The sequence below is a fragment of the Mercenaria mercenaria genome, chromosome 6 (genome assembly GCF_021730395.1).
Source record: "Mercenaria mercenaria strain notata chromosome 6, MADL_Memer_1, whole genome shotgun sequence".
NCBI lineage: Eukaryota > Metazoa > Mollusca > Bivalvia > Venerida > Veneridae > Mercenaria > Mercenaria mercenaria.
In genome coordinates, this window is record NC_069366.1 from 85,945,258 (window position 1) to 85,967,505 (window position 22,248).

General features: G+C 34.2%; 1 protein-coding gene across 5 annotated transcripts in view; it reads left to right on the forward strand.

Annotated features, from left to right (window-relative positions):
* The window catches only part of LOC123548324 (SNF-related serine/threonine-protein kinase-like), a 44,281-nt gene that overhangs the window by 17,348 nt on the left and 4,685 nt on the right, over positions 1-22,248 (forward strand). The window contains exons 4-7 of one of the 5 annotated variants that reach the window (XM_045335495.2): positions 2,679-2,861; positions 3,599-3,613; positions 13,656-14,060; positions 21,249-21,311. In XM_045335495.2, coding sequence (XP_045191430.2) covers positions 2,679-2,861; positions 3,599-3,613; positions 13,656-14,060; positions 21,249-21,311 — 666 coding nt within the window. The remainder of the gene's footprint in view (positions 1-2,678; positions 2,862-3,598; positions 3,614-13,655; positions 14,061-21,248; positions 21,312-22,248) is intronic. The other 4 variants (XM_045335497.2, XM_045335496.2, XM_045335499.2 and 1 more) reach the window with 4 other exon arrangements.

Consider the following 22,248-nt stretch of genomic DNA (forward strand, 5'->3'; position numbering starts at 1 on the left):
TTGGCGTACGGATGAGTACGAACGTAGTGTCAAGTTTCCAAGCTGTTTATATAAATTCTTCGAGAAATTAGATAAAAACATACTGACTGATACTTACCAAAATCATAAATATGATACCCAAAAACAAAGAATCGCACAGGTAAACACGCAATTCTTTAACATTCACGGTTGTGAACAAAATCTGAATTGACACAGAGTTTTAAAAGGGGAGTAAACAAGGGAAGAAACGAGTACAAACAATGTTGGGGGCAGCGCATTTGGCGTTAGTTACTGATACAGTAAAACATTCTATGGTTTAGATTGCATCTTTAATCCTTCAAGAAGAGGTTTTTATGAGAGAAAAAAGACACAGATACCAGATGTCAATCTGCGCAGAATTACATATATGTCCCTAGGAAAGCATTTCAAAAATAAAAATTGGGTATTAACAGCACGTGAATTGCCTTGTTTGCACACGATTTTTCTCCCATTAATACATGGGCGGATCCAGTGAAAAAAGTAGTTTTTATGCAAGAATCTAGTATAAATATTGTATTGCACTCTGTTTACATGATATGACTGGATATTGCACATGGATTCACCTTTCTCTTTAAACAAAGTGGTATGGGGAGAAATATGCTTTTACTAAAAGCAGTCTCCAAAAGAAAGCTAATACTTAAAAGCAGTCTCCACAAGAAAGCAATCTCTGGTAGTGTGCTTTTTACAGCTAGCCAAGTTGAGACAAGATTGCTTGGTCTATTCCATAACAGCATAAGAATTAAGATGACACAATAACAGTTCCCAGTGAGCTGTTTTCTTTATGCCTGTGTTTCGCAAGTAACTGGATAAGAAAAAAAAAACTGTCATTATTTTAATGCTTGTTGTATCTCTTACTCAGTGGAGAAACTTGTGTGAGAAACTATCTTTGCAAGACATTGACCTTCGTACTTACATTCTCTCATAGTCCAATTTCTATGTTTCCTAGAAAAAAATAAGCATGTATTGATTTGACTTCTTTTCCAGGAAAAGCTATCGTTGACTGATTGATTTTCTTAACTCTTATCCTACTAAATTTTTATACTGAACTTGTCCATCTTTCAATTTGGACAGTAACATTAACTGTGAAAAGGGATGCTTACCTAAAAGATACTGACTAAATGGCGAACATTGCAGATCATGATCAGACTGCACAGATATGCGGGTTGATCATGATCTTCACTGGTCGCAAAAGCAGAATCAGTCATGTCCAGCATGATAGGGGTTAAAGATGGCCTAATTTGATGGCAGAGTAACTGGAGGTTTCTATAAAAGGGAGCTTGTTTCCATACTTCTTCTTCAGACACTGGTCATGGTAACTTTAAAGGTTTGTCAATCAAGAGCCCGAAAGTGTCCAGATTCTGCACACTTTTCTCACACTGAAATACTAAAAAATAGGAAAAAAGTGACTCCACAAAACCATGATTAACCCTTATCATTCTGGACACGATTGATTCTGCCTTTGCGACCAGTGTAGATCGTGATCAGCCTGCACATCCATGCAGTCTGATCATGATTTACACTGTTTGCTATTCCATCAGTATCTTTTTGGTATGCACCCCTTTTAACAGTTAATGGTACTGTCCAGGTTAAAAGATGGACAAGTTTATTATAGAAATTTAGCAGGGTAAAGGTTAAATACTAACTGAATGGCTTGTTGGTCAGTAGTCAAAATTGCTGACCCCTAATCATACGGACCTTGGGTAATAGCTTTGACTTATGACTGGCAAACCATACAATAAATGTGTATTTGTCTATTGTTCACAATTGTCATTTGTTTTACAACCCTTTAGAATATTGAACATATTTTCACTATTCTCCCAATGTAGATTATTGACGGCACAAGGTAATTTTCTCCCAATCTAGATCATCAGTATAGGGCGCTAGGTCATCTGGTTGCATGAGATATAAGGTAGACAAAATCTCTCCTAATGGACTGTAAATTAAGGACATATTTGACGCCCTGGTCATTACTATGTAAGGAAATTCCCATTAGACAGGAGAGATGAGCGAGACATTCAGCTATTGCAACATTTTTACAGCTTCGTATGTAACGGCTTATTGTTTTGAAATGTCACATTGTGAATACAGATTGTTTCCAGAGAGAATTTCTTAAGTTTAAATGTCTTGGTTCACATCTTCCTAAGACAGCTATAAGATGACATTTCAATCAGTTATTCTCGTTTTTCCTGATGGCTAAGAAATTTACCAGGAAGGATCCTTTTTCATACGTTTTGTAATATAACTTCCTCTTTTACTTTCCATATGTTTATTTCGGGTTAAAGACCGGAAGATTTTAATTTTTTCTAGTACTATGTAGTCTATGTTTTCTCTCTCCAATTTTTGTCAGAAATAGCAATATGACATTTTCTGAAATCAGATTTCCTCTTTTACTTTCTATATGTATTTTCAGATAGCAGGTGGAAAGATTTTAATTCTTTTCTACTCTCCATTTGTTGTAGAAAAACAATATATATGACATTACTTTGAGATTTCTTGAAAAAGCATGTTTCGATTTGTTCTCTCGGAAGATACTTTATTTGTTTCATCCCTGTCACTAATTAATAACGGAGAGAGAAAACAGTACTGCTCAAAGCTTATTTATGTAGATTTGTCGTTTTGTGAATTCATGTGTTTATTTCTTTTTTTTATCTTTTTTTCAGGTCACTTGAAAAAGACATGTACAACCACATTACTGCAACATACTATCTCTTGGCTGAGAGACGACTACGTAAACATCGCGCAGACATGGCCACTCAGGCAGCGCTTATGCAGTTACGTAAACACTCTGCACCGCCAGGCAGTCATCCCAAACCTCACCTTGAACCATTAGCACTCTCACCACGGTATGTATATGATGGAGCTTGTTATATAATATATTACCTATTGTATTTATTGCTAAATATATTTTTAGGTTTTTGTTTTATTGATGTTACATATTTTCTCCTATCCAGATTTATTCTAGGACATGGATTACAGAAGCAGGCGCCAGATTTTGTGACATTTCAAGATCATTTAGCCACAATAAAGTAAATTATTTACCTTGCTGCAGCTGTAGCATTGCTCAGATTTCACCAGGATTTAGATTCCTGTAAATTTTATTTAATACAGACATGTGGTGCCGTTTTACTATTTATTTACTATTTTGTGATATACGAAATTCATTTATGCATATTTTAAAATAAATTGATTTTCAGATATTACTCGTTCAATTATAAAATATCATTTAATGAGTGATAGATATCTTAAATTTGAATTTAGGATATCATTAAATGAATTATTGATATTCAAAAAGGAAGTATCTTAAAATCAGTTTTATATAGATATCACAAAATGAATTAAGGATATCACAAAATGGATATCACAAAATGAATTAAGGATGTCACAAAATGAATTAAGGATATCACAAAATGGATATCACAAAATGAGTTAAGGATATCACAAAATGAATTAAGGATGTCACAAAATGAATTAAGGACATCACAGATAGTGAATAAATAGTAAAACAAACAACTGTTTAGTGATGCAGTGATATTACAGTAGCATAGAAACCTGCTTTTATTATTTCCGATTTTTTTTGCAGGGTTTTGTGGTCACTGTAAGTGTTTCTAGGCCATGTTAAATTTTTACGCTATATGTCATAATATATTACCACAAGTTCATGTTCAGGCATTATATTACACTATAATAGTATCACTATTCATAGTTTGGAACAGTTTTAGCTTGAGACGATGATTTGTAAAATGCATTGTTGTTTTTGTAGGAATTTGTCTTTGCTTGAAAATATACATCACTGTTGCATATGAATGAAATAATAATCTCCATTTACATTAATAATCCATAAATTGTATGATGACCTTGGTGAGATAGACAGTAGCTGCGCAGTCTATATAATGTACCATATATCAGACATCTTGCAAAGTACAAAAGCTTATTGTCTGCCATGGCAGTTAAATTGGCATTTATTCAATTAACAAAATTTGAATGTTCATCATTAAAATTTATTATATAGAGTTTGTTGTTCAGTATAGAGAAATGTATTATAATCCAAACGGAAAGCTTGCTGAGATGTTTGCTTAATTATGAGCGGAGTGGCGATGATACCATACCTTTTTTTATAAGTGCGAGACATGCTACTTTGCTGTTGATTCCAGTAAGCCCCTTCTTTGAAAAAAAGAGAAAAATTCAGGGCCTTAATAAATGCTCCCTTTTGCAAAATGTATAGCACTTTGTGGGGTAGGGGTGGGGGGGAGTTGATTCTATAATTTTGTAGCATCTGCCCTCCATCCCAGTAAGCCCCTTTCCCAGTATTTTGAAAAAAAAATCAGGGCCTTAACAAATGCTCCCTTTTGCAAAATATAGCACACTTAGGGGCGTTAATAGGGGAATATAATTATTTTGAATCTTTTCTTCAATATAAGAAGACACGCAGGTGTCCCTCAAACAGTGGAACATGCAAAAATATCTCTCAAGATTTAAACAACAGAGTTATCATGAACTTCTTTTGTCAGGACTAGGGTGGCCAGTAATCTCACAAATTTCTTAGATATATAAGAGAAACACAGTTTTGTCTAATGAGATAACGTCTAATTTAGTTCTGATCTCTCCGAGAGTCAGTGTTTTACAAATGCAATTTAGACCAGACAAGATGACCTTAGTAGCACACTGGTGAAAATCCGGATTTTCCTGATATAGGGAATCCTATAACTACCCTATTTTGGTTTGGTTTTCACAGGACTTAATTATACCCCCACAAAACGAAGTTTGTGGGCGTGGGTATATAGGAGTGAGCTTGGCGGTCGGTCGGTTTTCATGGTTTCTGGATGATAACTCTTGAAAGGCTTGACTGATTTAAATAATTTTTGGTACACAGGTGTAACATCATAAAATACAGGTCAAGTTCGACTTTGAGGTCTGTAGGTCAAAGGTCAAGGTCACAGTGACTTGGAACAGTTAAATGGTTTCCGGAAGATAACTTGAGAACGCTTGGGCCTAGGATCATAAATTTTAGTACACAGGTATAACATTATGAAATACAGGTCAGTTTCGACTTTGAGGTCTGTAGGTCAAAGGTCAAGGTCACAGTGACTCGGAACAGTTAAATGGTGATATCTTGAGAACGCTTGGGCCTAGGATCATAAATTTTAGTACACAGGTGTAACATTATGATATACGGGTCAAGTTCTACTTTGAGGTCAATAGGTCAAAGGTCAATTTCACAGAGATTTGGAACAGTTAAACGGTTTCCGGATAATAACTTTAGAACGCTTGGGTCTAGGATCATAAATTTTTGTACACAGGTGTAACATGATTGAATACAGGTCACGTTCAACTTTGAGGCTAGTAGGTCAAAGGTCAAGGTCACAATAATACAAAACAGTTAAACAGTTTTCGGATGATAATTTGAGAATGCTTGGGCCTAGGATCATGAAAATTGATAGGGAGGTTGGCTAGCACCAGCAGATTACCCCTATTGATTTTGAGGTCAGTAGGTCAAAGGTCAAGGTCACAGCGACTCGGAAGATTTAAACTGTTTTCGGACAATAACTTCAGAATGCTTGGGACTAGGATCACGAAACTTAATAGGGAGGTTGGTCTTGACCAGCAGATGACCTTTAATGATTTTGAGTTCCAAAGGTCAAAGGTCAGAGTGACCTGGAACATTGAAATCTTTTTCGGACAATAACTTGAGAACACTTGGGCCGAGGATCTTGAAACTTCATAGGGAGGTTGATCATGACCAGCAGATGACCTCTGTTGATTTTGAGGTCAGTAGGTCAAAGGTCAAGTAAGTTCAGCTTTGACATTTGCTTAGTTCTGTGACAAGGCCATATTGTGGGGGTATAATTGTCACTCCTGTGACAACTCTAGTTATTACCTGTCTTTTTATGGTAATATGAGTCACAAAGCAAAACAATACTGCGATTTATAAGGAAGTTAGTGCAACTTATATTACTTAATTACATATGCAGCTGTCAGAGCCTTGACATACAAAAAAGTGTATGAAGGATTTTATGGTTGTCTAATGTTGTCATGTCACAATGCAACAAAAAATTTTTTTAGTGAAGTTCTTACATGGTAGAACAGCTGTGGAGAATGTATGTCATAACAAAAATTTAGTTACGTTCTTGCATAAGGGAGAATCTGTGTTATGTAGAATGAACTGGGTGCTTAAGGGGGTAGTCGTGGGTGGAACCCTGTTGGAATTTATCAGGCTCCTCCAAACTTGACACCAACTTGCGCCAGGAATCAGACCTGAGAGTAATTCAGTAAAAATGAAGGATTGTTCTGCAATCAAATTTCAAATACCTATTAAACAGAACTGTATGTACCACACATGATGATTATGTACAATTTAATCAAAAATTTAATTATTCAACATAAAGTTTATACTGTAATTAAACTGAGGTAATTACCAATATTTTCTGTGTATATTATTTATTTGTAATAAAATTTATTTTGAACTGCAAATATATTACACAACAAATATTTAAATTCTGTTGAATTGTTTTACAGTTGTGTGCTGGGCTATATATTTTATATTCAGTGGTTTTGAGAAGGATGATATTACTGTCATGAAATCTATGTCAAAACATTGTAATGTCATATAAGTCTGTAATGTAGGGTTTATAGTGAGAGATGGTTGAAGTGAGATAAGTACTGTCATGACAATAATAAAAAAATTGTAACAACATTATACAGCCATCCTGGTAGCTATAAAATAGATATAGATAGAATATTTTAAATTTATTGTGCAAGTCGTGTAGGAAGTGGCTAGAACCTATTCAATGCTCCATCCTCAACTTCAGCTGAAAAACTCGGGCGTAGGTTAGGCTGTGGTGCAACTGAAAAATATCTAAACAATCACACTCCAGATAGATAGATAATATTTCAGTAAAAGTGTGCATAAAACAAAGCATTATCAATAAGATGCATGCTAAAACAAATAACAAACACAACAACCTACAAATTAAGCCATGTGGTAGTGCACACCAATGTAACCAGGGATAACACAACAAAAGGGAAGTATCTTTCGTCTCATTTCTATAGTGGTCCCTATGCCCTGGCATTAAGTAAAACTTCTTGCACTCCGACCATTACGTGACGAGAACCTGCCAGCCTTGCTTCAGAGCAGAGTAAGTACAGTTTAACTCTTCTATGAGGAAAAACGCATTCCATATCTCCTACTTAAGTTAAAAAAAAATTATACCCCATTTTCATTTTCAAAAGTTTTTACAATGGTTTTATATATTGTAAGCCAGTGTCATGCGGAAGGATCTCAAATAGGTAAACATTTTATCATTAGACAGCACTTGTTTAGTTCGCTCTTACTATAAGAAAAGCATTGAGTTCCATTAAACAGGCATTTAATGTAGCAAAAATTATTTAATAGACCTTTGAGTGGCATAAGTTTGTTAGATATACTGTCCAGCTATTGATTAGTTTACATACAGACACCATGCCTGTCAGATCTTAATGGACTACTGAATAAATAAGAGGTTTCAGCACTATCTTACCCTTTGTAATATAATCTTGTTATGACACTGTATGTCAAAGCTGTTATTTAGCTGACCTAACAAGGCTATTTATGGTCAAAATGTCCTTTAAGTATTTTTGCAACATGAAGATTGCCCAACAACATCGTCCTTAAGTGCGTTTCACAAAGTCCATCTATGTGCACCTCAAGATTGTCCAGACCCTGTTAGTGAAGAGCTGACTATAAATTTGTTAAAAAATATTCAGTATCTGAAAAACATGTTTAACAAAATACAAACACAAACAAAAACTAAGGCATACCCCATAATTGCCATAAAAATACTGAAATCATGAATTAGATAACGCTCATTATTCAATCTTGTAACTGTAAATACTACTGTGCAAGCAAGAAGTACAGACAAAGATATCCCTGTCAGACTTTTATCTCACTTGTAAAACAGTATGAAAGACCACTAATGATTTTATCTAATGATAGCTCTCTGCCAAGCACTTGTCATGATGTGTCTTCCCTTCCTTCTGTTTCTTGGAACAGTCCATGTAAACAAAATTATTTGAATTCCGTCTTGTACATGTAATTTTGGAGCGATTGGTAGAGATTAGTAGATTTTAGACACAAATAGTGTTTATTGTGAAAAATAAGAGACTTGTTACAATTCACATTTTCATCATCAAATTATTCTGAGAGTGTAGAAAATTGTTTGTTTATTAAGTATCTGGTATTGTTTTTGCTTCATTTTCAAATCAGAGATGTCTTAGGTTGTGTGCATTTCTGTAAGGGAAATTGTGTGGCTAATGCCTTTGTAGGTGATAGATGTATAGGGCATGGCTCACTTAAAAGATAGATGTATAGGGCATGGCTCACTTAAAAGATAGACCTTGGAATTAATGCACGGAGGGGCACCTGGGGTCTTCCTTCACCATCAAAGCTGGAAAGTCGCCATATGACCTATAATTGTGCCGGTGCGACATTAAACCCAACAAAAAAAAAAAGAAGAAAAAAAAAAGACCTTGGAATTACTTGTCACATGTCCTAGACTTCAGCTTCCATAATATCCCCCATATTTAAGAGTATACATCAATTTGTTCTATGTTCTGTTGGATTTATATCTTATTAGTTTAAGTCATACTGACAACTAAAATTCTTAGCTTTTGTTGCGGTTGAGGATCTCAGGTGTCCCTTTGGCATCTTCTTATCCTTACTCGACCTGAGTAGAACCAGTGACCTGAAGCTCAAGCCAATTGTTTCCTTGAATGAAAAAAGTTGACATCATGCCTATAGTCTTCAAACCAACAGTAGTAAAGGGCATTTGATTCAAAGCCCAGAGGTCTCACTTCATTATTTAATCTTTCTTGGTATACTTGTGTAAAATTTGGATAATGAAATAGTGTTTTATAGCAAAAAGAGAAGGAAGTATGCCAAAACTAAACTAGCAGATAAATGCTCAGATTTCTGAAGTTTCCTTGTCTAGATGTTTTTGTTTGTAAATCATTTTTGACAAATTGTTACCTGTCAGGGTTATTTACAGTTAACTCAGGTAAGTGTGAGACTAATAAGCAAGCTGGCTTTTCTTGGGGAGGAATTTACTGCCATGAATGAATTTTTTTTTTCTTGTTTTAACCTGAAACAGATGTTTTTTTACAGAAATAGGTAATCGAATTAATTTACTGTCTACTCCACTAATCTGAATGAAAGTCTGTGCACCAGGAGAGATGTTTCTACAACCTAAGAAAATAATCAGGCATTGTAAAAAACTAATTGGTGCAGCACCATGTTGTCAAAATCTGTCAGAATTTTAAATGTTGTTGTATCTCCTAAGGGATTATCACAGACTTACAAAATTTGGGAGAAAAAAAAGACACCATCCATTTACTTCAGATTCTAAATTATTATTTTGTGTTTGCAGTTTCCATTTTCTAATGAATGAACAAACAAAACCATTACTTTTCGAGAGAGAAAGATTAAAGTTTTCTCAAAATGATGCAAAAAGTAGAAGTTGCAATTTATGTCTGTGGCTTCCCTAGTTATGGTTTATATGTGATGAAACATGTTGAAAAAATATGCTGAAGTCGGCACTTTTATGACAGTTTTCCTTTTTTGCAATTTAATTAAATGAAATGAATGGCGAATCAAAATTGCTCAAATTCGGCTATTCTGAATGGTAAAGCAAAAAGTCATTTTGCAGAATTAATTTATTTTGTGATGTATAAAAGTCCTGAAATTGCCAAATGATGTAGGTTTGGTATTTTGATTGGTAACCATCTCTATTGATATCATGTAGAATGAAGCAGTACTACAATTGGAGAAGCAAAATTTGTGTGAGTTATCGGTAGTTCGGTAGTTCAGGCTTTTGAAAAATGTACATTATGTAGATAATTTTTTCAGGACCTGACAGTGAGTTTGAGCGAAGGGTGGTATGAATTATGAGTTTGATGAACGAAGTTTGACTGTAGTTGTGCATTGCAATAGTTAAGTCACCACTCAGTTAAAGTCATAAAGTCTGTATTCATGAAGCTGTGACATGTTAACAGTGTAGAGTTATGTCAGTGTTTTAACAGTATAGAAGTTATATGGTCCTCGGGAAATAAAAATGGTGATAAAATGTAAATGAAATTACAATTACCTCCCTTTATTGATCTAGTTTAAGGGCAAACTTGAAAGACATTCAAAAAAGGAAAATATAATTAAAAGAAAGAAAAATATGAGTCAGGTTACAGTGACTGGTGAAATTTAATTAAGGTAAATTGTTTGTAACATCTCTAGGATGGGACATTATTGCATTGCTATGAGATGTTTGATAACTTAATCAGAGAAAATTCAGATGTATACCATACTTTACTATGTGCGATTTTCAAAAAATAAAATTTGTAGCTGCAAAATGTAAGCGTGATAAAAGGCTACTTTTTGTGAGGATATGTGATGTAAATAAACAGTAATTAATAAAAAAACAAAACTGTTCACTTTTGCTAGCAGCATCAAGGGACTTCTTAAGGTATTGGGTCCATAATAACAATTGGCAGTTTTTTTCTGAAAAACAGAAACAGAAAATAACGTTTTCGTATCATTCTGCGAATGCAGGAGTTGAACAAGGCAAAGATGTAATCAAACAGAAAAAGCCAATGTCATTACCAGCCCGCTGCCTTAAAGAAATGGTTCAATAGTTATGTGAGAAATGAGTAGTACATACATTCTCCTTCAGTGTGACACCGTTGTAACTCTTTGTACATAAAGAAGCAGATAAAATGGTTTTGCGCCAAGGCTAAGATTTGTCGCAGCATTTTTTATTCCAGGAGACTTTTTTATTGGCTGTGTCCTATATACAGTGTTAATATTAACTTCTCATGCAATTTAACCATTAAATAATTGATCTAGGATTGAGAAAATTTCTACTGAAATCTATATCAGAATAAAAAACAACTTAACTTGCTATTAATGAGTTAGGTTATCTTGTATATTCTGTGTCTACAGTGATACATTAAGATGTTAATATACCTTTGTCCTGTTCACATCTTTTTGTTTCGAACCCACCAGGCTCAGGGCCTACCGCAGGCTGTATAGTACAGCAAGTTAAATGATTTGTCGTTGATTTGTCAATCGTGATTGTAAAAACTTTTAGTTGATAGTTTAAAGGTATTTTGTAGTAAAATAAGTTGCCTAATGACTGGCACTCACCCCCCCCCCCCCACCCCCACCACCACCACCACACCTTCCCCCACTCCCATTAATGATACATGTAATAAAGTACACATACAAAATTTTCTATGAATCTTGTTTTCAGTGCTAGTGTGGTAACATTCATGTACAGTTAAAATTTTGTTTGAGATCATTTCTAACGAAAGTAGGGGGGAAATGTATACTTCCAAAAATGAATCAAAGGCCCCGGTTTAGTGGGTTAAGAGCAGAAATACAAGTATATTTATCAAAGTTTTGGGAATATAATCCCTCAGGCAAGGCGCTGTCTTCCATGACAGATTAATAGAAAACAGAAAATATCTGAAGCATGAAACAGTATGAATAATGTCAAATGGGGAAATAGATAGTGTATTAGGATTACTGAAATTGATCAAGAGATAAGTGTTAAATCTGCTGGATTCTAGGATATTGATTGATTGGATCAATGACCAAATTCTCATAAAATTTCCCAGATAAATCATAACTTGTTATACTTTGCAAGGCACAATGATTGAACATTTTCTGATGAATCAGTAATATAGTATGTCTATCTGTAAACTCATCACAGTGATATATAGGTTATATTTATCTTTTGTCAGATGGACAGGGAGAAAGTAGCACCATTATGGTACAATGCAGTACATTACAAGATTTGGTCAAGTCTCAGTTTTCATGACAAGATATTTATATACATATCAAAATTAGTTTAATAAAAACATTGTAAACCAGTTTTAGATGGCATTGTAATGAGATACACCTTTAATTATTATTTGACTGGTATTCTAGGTTTACTATGTCCAGTACCCAAGGTTATAAAATTGAAATGTACCAGTCACAAAATGCTGCCTTGCCATTGGCCAGTTTCAAGTTGTGAGTTCAGAATTAACCAATCAGATGCTGTGAAGATTTGAGACTGGTCTCCAGACTACACTACTGTCTTAAAGGTGGCTGTTTTCTGTTCTGTCTGCTTCCAGATTACTCGATCTTTTGTCGATTAGTCTGTGTTGCTTAGTTTGTGGCAAGTGTCAGTTTATTTGAGCCACGCCATGAGAAAACCAACATAGTGGGTTTGCGACCAGCATGGATCCAGACCAGCGTGCGCATCCCATGGCGCGGCTCATTTAAAGAATCACGAATTGTCAGCATCATGGCTACATTGTAGTCTTTTGTGCACATGTCATTTCTTCATCAGAGTGTGTATTTCATTATGTCCTAAGTATTCAGCCATCTTTTGCCAGAAGAACAACACAACATTGTAAGATTTGACAGAAATTGCAGTTGTCGTAATATTTAAAGTTGTGTTTTGAGTTTCAGGTCATATTTAGACTGGGTCAGTATTTGTAGTTCAGTGAAAACTAAATGACTGGTTTGTGCAGTTTAAATCTTTCTGTATGGTTTTAAAGAAGATTTCTGTGCAGGAATAGGAAAAAAATTTGATCAGAACATCTTACTTCGAGAAATGCAATTGAAGCTAAATTTTGTTTGATATTTGCTAGTTGTTTATTTTACTGAAAAGAAATGCATTTCTGCATATAAGGGACATTAGGCAGACATGACATGGCAGTAATGACATTGTGAAGGGACTATCACTGATATTTCCATGATTATATTTTTATAAATCATACAGTGCGGAATTATGAGTATCTTGTTTAGTTTTCAATACAATGGGATAATTGGTGACAAAGTGAGAATAGCTGTTTGAAATGACTCAATGAATATGAGTTTCATCATGTAACATTACTTTACTGTTTCATCATGTAACACTACTTTACTGCAGACTGTGCTGCAGTAGATGGTTGTCTCTGAAGCAGAGCATGCACAGATTATGAACTGACTGGAGTGTGCATTGGGGAAATTTTTGTAACTATACCCAAGTCTGTAAACAGATGGCAAACTTACTTTGAGGGAAATGTCTTGAAAAAAACTTTTAAAATATTCAATTTGACTCATTTAGGCAAGGAGTTGTTTTGAATTTGATTCAAGATAATATGCTGGTTCTTAAAAAGTGTTTAAAAGTATACAATATGTGACTTAGTAAGTTGAATGGAGCTTTTCAAAAACTCATTTAAAATAGTATTTTGTATATTATGTAGCAAATTGATTTTTAACAAAGTTTGTAGGTTGCATGCCAAATTATGTTCAATATGTCAATATATGAATGACAATAACACAGATATGCATCACAGTATGTGGGAAAGACAAGATTATCTCTTGATTTGTTTACATTAATTCAAAACAAGCATTTAACCTTTACAAATTTATAATGATATTTAAGCAGGAATCAAGTTGTTATACATAATTCATGAATATGTAGGTATGACATTTCAAATTTATTCATGTGAAAAAAAGTAAACCTTTCCAATATAACATATGATGGGACATGGGCATAATCTTCCTTTATAAACGTTTGATATTTCAATCTTATCGAAGGTTTCTCAAATTTTACTCTGGAATTCTGTTTCTAATTTTAAAGAAGGACGAGGGAGATCAAGAAGACGAAGACAGCTCCTATAAGTCAGCTGGTCATACCGGAAAGTCCGACTGAAGCTGGTGAAACAGACACAAGAATTGACTACTTCACAACACTGACGGACAGCCAAACTCTCGATCGCAGAACTAGAAACCGTACTTCAGTGAAAACAGCGCCCTCTAGCCCTTCCTTGGCAGTCCCGCACACAGTCAGACCAGTTTTCCCAATGACAAAAAGCGTCCCTGAGATTCATGAACCTGTGCGACGAAAGAAAAAATCTCGTGCATTCTCGAGAATAGCCATCTTAAGTTCTTACTTTGAGCAAAAGATTGCAGCTTTGTCCGGGAATGGAAGCTCACAGAAGAAAACTGGATGGAGGCTGCCAGGGTTTGCGAAGAAGAAAAGCAGGTACTTCTGGAATGCAACCTTGTTGGATTTGAACCCTTAGTTTTAGTTTGCACAGGATGTTTGATGCATGGAAAAGTTGTGCTGAATGCCATCTGTATTTCCCCGAAGATAGGAATGCAATGTTCATATACAAAGTTTTACACAAGGAAGCCCGGATTAAGGGGCTTTTTGCTTGCATCATATGTTGGAATGGATCACTACTAACTGGGAGTTTTTTGCATGTATAATAACAATTTTGTTCACCCAAGAGAAAAATAAATGAAGAAATTAAGCAACTTTTGAAAGCTTTTTGCATGTTTAACAACAATTTCATTTCCCCAGGAGAAAAATAAATGCAGACAGTAGGAAATTAATTGAGACCTTTTTGCATGTTGTAATAACAATTTCATTACACATGAGAAAAATAAATGACGAAATACCCAATTTTTCATTTTTTTCACACATTATAATGTTCCTTGCAACAGAAATTTCTATTTGTATAATATTCAAATAGGAACTGAATTGTAATTGCATGATATGGACGCATTGTTAAACAGAAGTGAAATAAGAGAAAGCAAAAAACATAAATAGAATTTATATCAGCTGTTTTTCTTCCTTATAAAACTCACGGTAGTGTCTGTATGTCACTTTAGTTATATGTTTTGCTGTTTAATACTGGTTCTCAGAACTTGCCTACAATTTGCCATACATATTGCCTCCCCTATAATACAATTGATTGCAAGTCTTACGTACATGTATCACAGTAAGAAATTCTCTTCAAGAGCTACAAATTGTCACGTCATTCCTGTGTTCTGGAAAAGACAGCAAATTACGTGGATGTGGAGGCGTGTTGATAAAAGTTAATGCAACAGACTGGAAGCTATTTCCATAATAATTTCCTTGTTCTTCTTTATATGCAAATCACTTAAACGACCTTTAGCAGGATGTTCCCAAATAACGAGATTGTTATTACAGACAATAGTTGCGAGGCTAATAAATCAGCCGAGAATATACGTGCTGTTTACAAAGAAAACTGTCATTTTTTTCCATTGATTAGTTACGTTATATTTTCCTTTGATACATGAGTAAGTGATATATCTGATTATTACTGTATCAGTAAAATTATATTCCCTGTTTGTTTTAGCAAGTTGATTATCTCACATAACTGGTTGTATTTCACTTATGTGTCATGTACAATTGATAATTCATCATGTCAAGTTTGCGCTTAATTGTCACCAACTTGGTTTTTAGCTCATCTGATTTTTTGAAAAAAAAAAAGATGAGTTATCGTCATCACTTGAGCGGTTGTCGGCGTCGGCGTTGCCTGGTTAAGTTTTATATTTAGGTCAGCTTTTCTCCTAAACTATCAAAGCTATTGCTTTGAAACTTGGAATACTTGTTCACCATCATAAGCTGACCCTGTATAGCAAGAAACATAACTCCATCTTGCTTTTTGCAAGATCTATTGCCCCTTTTGGAGTTAGAAAATCAGTTTTCTTGGTTAAGTTTTATGTTAAGGTCAGCTTTTATCCTAAACTATCAAAGCTATTGCTTTAAAACTTGCAACACTTGTTCACCATCATAAGTTGACCCTGTACAGCAAGAAACATAACTCCATCCTGCTTTTTGCAAGATTTATGGCCCCTTTTGGACTTAGAAAATATCAGATTTCTTGGTTAAGATTTATGTTTAGGTCAACTTTTTCTCTTAAACTATCAAAGCTATTGCTTTGAAACTTGCAGCACTTGTTGACAATCATAAGCTGACCCTGTACAGCAAGCAACATAACTCCATCCTGCTTTTTGCAATAATTATTGCCCCTTTTGGACTTAGAAAATCATTTTCTTGGTTGAGTATTATGTTTAAGTCAACTTTTCTCATAAACTATCAAAGCTATTGCTTTAAAACTTGCAACAGTTTTTCACCATCATAAGTGGACACTGAACATCAAGAAACATAACTCTATCCTGCTTTTTGCAAGAATGATGGCCCTTTTTAGACTTAGAAAATCATGGGTAGGACAATATTTGTATTACACAAAAAAAATCAGATGAGCGTCAGCACCCACAAGGCGGTGCTCTTGTTTCATTGATACATCAGCCGGCTTGTGATCTTTATTTCTCAAGTAATATATCAGCAAGTTGAAAGTGATCTTTCTTTCTCCGTTTTTACATAATAGAAACTTACCTCTCTTTATTTACCAAAATTGATCTTTATTTTTTTCATTGATATATATGCAAGTTATCTCAATGTTTTTATTGATATATCAGCAAGTGATCTTAATGTTTCCTTGATATATCAGCAAGTGATCTTACTGTTTCCTTGATATATCAGCAAGTGATCTTAATGTGTCCTTGATATACAGCAAGTGATCTTACTGTTTCCTTGATATATCAGCAAGTGATCTTAATGTTTCCTTGATATATCAGCAAGTGATCTTAATGTTTCCTTGATATATCAGCAAGTGATTCTACAGTTTCCTTGATATACAGCAAGTGATCTTAATGTGTCCTTGATATATCAGCAAGTGATCTTAATGTTTCCTTGATATATCAGCAAGTGATCTTTCTGTTTCCTTGATATATCAGCAAGTGATCTTAATGTGTCCTTGATATACAGCAAGTGATCTTAATGTTTCCTTGATATATCAGCAAGTGATCTTAATGTTTCCTTGATGTATCAGCAAGTGATCCTACTGTTTCCTTGATATACAGCAAGTGATCTTAATGTGTCCTTGATATATCAGCAAGTTATCTTAATGTTTCCTTGATATATCAGCAAGATATCTTAATGTTTCCATTGATATATCAGCAATTTTAACTTAATGTTTCCATTGATGTATCAGCAAGTGATCTTGGTGTTGCTATTGATATAACTTAATGTTTCCATTGATATATCAGCAAGATAGCTAAATGTTTCCATTGATATATTAGCAGGTTATCTTAATGTTTCTGTTGATATATCAGCAAGGGATCTTGGTGTTTCCATTGATATATCAGCAAGATATCTTAATGTTTCCATTGATATATTAGCAGGTTATCTAAATGTTTCCATTGATATACCAGCAAAATATCTTAATGTTTCCATTGATATGTCAGCAGGTTATCTAAATGTTTCCATTGATATATCAGCATGGGATCTTGGTGTTTCCATTGATGTACAAGCAAGATATCTCAATGTTTCCATTGATATATCAGTAGGTTATCTAAATGTTTCCATTGATATGTCAGCAAGATATATTAATGTTTCCATTTATATGTCAGCAGATTATCTTAATTTTTCTATTGATATATCAGCATGGGATCTTGGTGTTTCCATTGATACATCAGCAAATTATCTAAATATTTTCATGGATATATCAGCAAGTGATCTTAATGTGAATCCATTGATATACTGTATTAGCAAATGAGCTTGATGTTTCTGTTAATATAGTAGCATGTTCTCTTAATCTCTGTTGATAAATCAGGAAGCTCCCCGCTTAGCTCAGTAGGTAGAGCATTGGTCTACAGTTCGCGGGGTCGTGAGTTCGATCCTCGGGCAGGGCGTATGTTCTCCATGACTATTTGATAAACGACATTGTGTCTGAAATCATTAGTCCTCCACCTCTGATCCATGTGGGGAAGTTGGCAGTTACTTGTGGAGAACAGGTTTGTACTGGTACAGAATCCAGGAACACTGGTTAGGTTAACTGCCCGCCATTACATCATTGAAATACTGTTGAAAAACGGTGTTAAACCCAAAACAAACAAGCAAGCTCCCAGTAATATCTCCCCACTGTTTTAGCAAGTGGTACTTTCATAAATTGTCTGATACATCTTGAAGAAGTCTGTGAAATTCATTTGAAAACTGTGCTATAAGAGTTTATTAGAAATAAGAACATATTAAAACTGTTGGTTGTAGAAATTGACCAAAAAAACATCATGCTGAAAAATATTCACAGTATGAAATAATATATATAAAGTTTATTCTGTCAATTTTAAGGTTTTTTTTTTCACTAAATTACTTTAATATGTAAGTATGCAAGTATTAACACTGTAACATTGCCTGTCTTTTCTTGACATTCATCAGACCTGGATGTTGATTTATTACACTGTACCTTTGTGATACTGACAATAGCATCTCATATTGCTATTTTGAAAAGGTATGAAACTATATGTTAAGGTCTTACACCTCATTTCCTGGTATAAAATAATGTTTTGCATATGTAAACAGTTAACATGACCGAATGTGACAGCGTTATACTGTAAAAATACCCTTTCCTTTCCTAAGTTATGTCTAATATATATACACGTTACTATTTTTAGTCGGAAGTGTTAATTTGGAAACATGGTAACACAAGCTTGATGCAGCAAATAGATAGTATAGAAGAATCAGCTGCACCCAGGTGCTAAACATTATATTTGGAAAATCTGTTAATGTTACTCAGTCTGAACAAATTTCAAGGATTTGGAAAGAATAAATTAGCTGAGATAAAGAAATACAGTCTAACTTCTCTGTTTGTCCATACATGGGTCAGATCTGGATCTGCAGCATGACCATTGTAGAGATGTGACCAGGATGGGTGGTCTGATGTCAAACATACTTTAAATAGTGTTTTTAACAATGAAATCTGCAGATACCTGCACATATTTTAAAGGGCTTGTTTATTTTTTATTCCTCACCCCACTTGGGGCGGCTTGTAGCAATTGTTACACTAAGAGTCCGTCTGTTCGTTCTTTAGTTCATCACTGATTTATGTCAGGTCTGTAACTTCGTTATCCGTTAAGAGATTTTAATATAACTTGGCACATAATATGTTCCCCATAGAGACTATGACTGTGTTATGCACAAGACCCATACCTCTAGCTCAAAGGTCAAGATCATCGGTGCACATTGCATTTTTTAAATGTTTCTTATTTTAAACTGTGATTCATTTATGAACATTAAAATGGGAAGATTAATGACTATTCATAAAACATAATTATAGTCTAATTAAAAGCAGCTGTTACTTAATATAGCTTAGCAGTGATAGTTTACCTAATGTTTACACTGCATCTAGGCTATCGCATTTCATCAGTGTTTTTGTTTTAAAGAACTAAATGGTTTATGTTTGACGTCACTTGACGTTTCCTAGAAATTACCTAATTGATTAGTTGTCATCTTTTATATAACATGTTTGGGAAAACTTGAAATGTCAGACGTAACTCTGTAATTCCTCTGAGGCTTTGGTATTGACATAATAGACTTTCTCTTAAATGCTTTTCTATTGCTGCTAAAGAAATACAACAGAAAAACAACAGAAAACAACAACAGATGTCTGCGCTGTCTGTGATTTTACTGAAAGATTATACAGTTCTATCCATGAATTAGTTTAATTGTGCCCAGTTGAAAAAACATGTGATGAAACATTGATGCATACTCTTGTTTTGTAAGCATTTTGTAACATTACTTGAATCCAAAGAAGCATTTTCTTGAATCCAGAGAAGCATTATATGAATCCAAATTATAGGCATCTAGAATTCTCAAGAAGCATTACTTGAATCCAGAGAAGCATTTCTTGGATCCAGAGAAGCATTTTCTTGAATCCAGAGAAGCATTTCTTAACTCTGAAGATGCGTAACAGGAATCTAAGGAAGCATTTCTTGAATCCAGAAAAGCAAACCTGGAATCGTAAGAAGCAAAACTGGAATCCAAAGTCCAGAGAAGCATTATTTGAATCCAAAGAAGCATTTCTTGAATCCAAAGAGGTGTTACTTGAATCCAAAGAAGTATTTCTTAAATCCAAAGATGCATAATGGGTATCTAAAATAGAATTTCTTGAATCCAAAGAAGCAAAACTTGAATCCAAAGAAGCCAAAGAAGCAAACCTGGAATCCTAAGAAGCAATTCTTGAATTCAAAGAAGCAACATAGAAGCAAAACATGAATCCAGAGTCCAAAGATTAGGATTTCACATTTCATTTTCCATTGATGACATATTTCTGCGGATAAAGAGAGCAATATAAGATTGGAATGTTAGTTTTTGACCGACAGAGAAGAATGTAACATTGTTTTGACTGGACTTAACTGTGACAGTAAATCTGGTATTCTGTTTACATACAGTTGTAACTATTGTGTACGGTTAGCAAAGGCTTGTCTAACATTTGAGATTCCTACCCAGCATGTCAAATGTGAATGTTTACTAATAAAGTTAGTTTTATCATTTTACAAAAATACATTTTAGAATTTTTCATTCATCTGCACGTTTTTTTCTGAAATTTGATACACAAAAATTTCCAGTTAAAACAATGAATTGAATTTGCTGTGTCAGCATGATAAAGAAAAGTCTAAATATTGATGTTGATAGGTTCTTATATTATTAGTGGCAGGCAATAGTCTGAACCAATCTGAATGTTTTGCCAGAGCATTGCCTGCTTGTTAAAGTACTCAGTGATGTTAGACAAGTAACTACTTAAGGATTTGTATGAATTTGCATGAAAGCTATCCATTAAATGAAATTAAATGTACTTGCTAACCTGTTATGTCGTAAGACTGAAGTTGTTGTTATTGCCAATTTGTTAAAAGGTGTTTACCAGAAAGGCGTGCTTGGTCTGATTATCGGCTAGTTTGTCAGTTACTTAGTTACAGTTTTTGTTAAAGGGTTCTGAAAAACACTATTGTTAGCTATTTTTGTATCATATTGACTTCTTAATGAACCTTATACTAGTATAACAATAGCCGGTACTGATCTGTGAGTCGTATTATTTACAAAATGCTCAATGTTTTCTTTCTATATTATTATAGAACTAATATTGTTCTCACGTATCTCTATTTGCAGTTGTTTCTGTAAATAGTTGTTTTTGTTCACAGTTTCTGTACAATTGTTAGGATAGTTTTTGTCAGGTATACAGTCTAACCTTTGTTAATGGGATCTATAGTGAGTCCCTCCAGTCAAAGGCACATTATAAAAATTATGTTCTTCCAAACTAGACTCATTTAGTGTGAATTTTCCTTTCAAAAGGGACAGTGTCATTTCAGTAGTGTTGTTCAACAGAGTTTTGATCGTTTTGCAATTGTAGACCATTTGAACTACAAGAATAACTGCAATATGTTATACGAACTACTAACACATTCTGTTTCTTTTCCAGAATATATTATAATGGTATTCTGTTGGTTCTCGTTTCTAACCATATATGGGCATACTAGTGTTTTAAGTTCTGTACTAATGAAAATGTTTGTTTTCATATTGAAGAGTGAAGCAGAGAGGTGTAGTGAACTTTACCAATATTGAACCCTCGGCTAACAACTACGAGTGGTAACTCTATTTACGTTACCTTTGCTGTACATGTGTATGGTTGGTAGAATTGTCTCCCTTTTCTAGAAAGCATGGTTTATTATTCATTTTTCCCGTTTTGCTTGAATTTATACACTAACATCAGCTATTTTTTCTGCTGTTGAATTGCAAATGCATATACCCTAACAATGTATATGTTTTACATGCATTACCAGTTTGCACCATGCTTTAATACTAAGTTGTTAAGTTTTCATGCTTTCCCATTTTTACCTCCATTTCAGAAATACCCCCCTTTAATTTCTGGTATGTTCATTTTATAGAAAACGCTTGTTTATTTTATACTAGTTGCATGATTTGCTGCTAAATCGGGATTTGTGATTTTCCCCGATAAGCTATGAATGCAAACATGTGTTAGAAATATATTTATCTCTGAACTTTCCTGTGCAAGACGGTTCTAAAATGCTTCCATAGTATATTCATTTGCTTAATATTCTGTTTTCGCATCATGCACATAAGGTGACATTTAACCTTCACCCTGCTAAATTTCTAAAATGGACCGGTCCATCATTCAATTTTGGCAGTAACATTTATTATTCGAAAGGGTGTTCGCAGAAAATTTACTGGCTGAATAGTGAACAGTGCAGACCATGATCAGACTGCACGGATGTGCAGGCTGATTTTGGTCTGCACTGGTCGCAAAGGCAGAACCACTTGCCGCAAGCAAGCTAAAGGTTAAATCAGAAGTAAGTACATGTTACAAGTGAAGAAAAAAATCTAGTAAAACAATTTGGCACATTACGAGCAAAAAGTCAGATATATATGACTGTGGAAATTATCTACAAATGAAAATCAAGCAGGTCAAAGGAAAATATCAGTAAGGCTTCACTTGAATCTAAATTAGACATAATTTATCCTTTTAATTAAGCTGTCCATATAAAGGAAAGTTCAGAATGGTTTA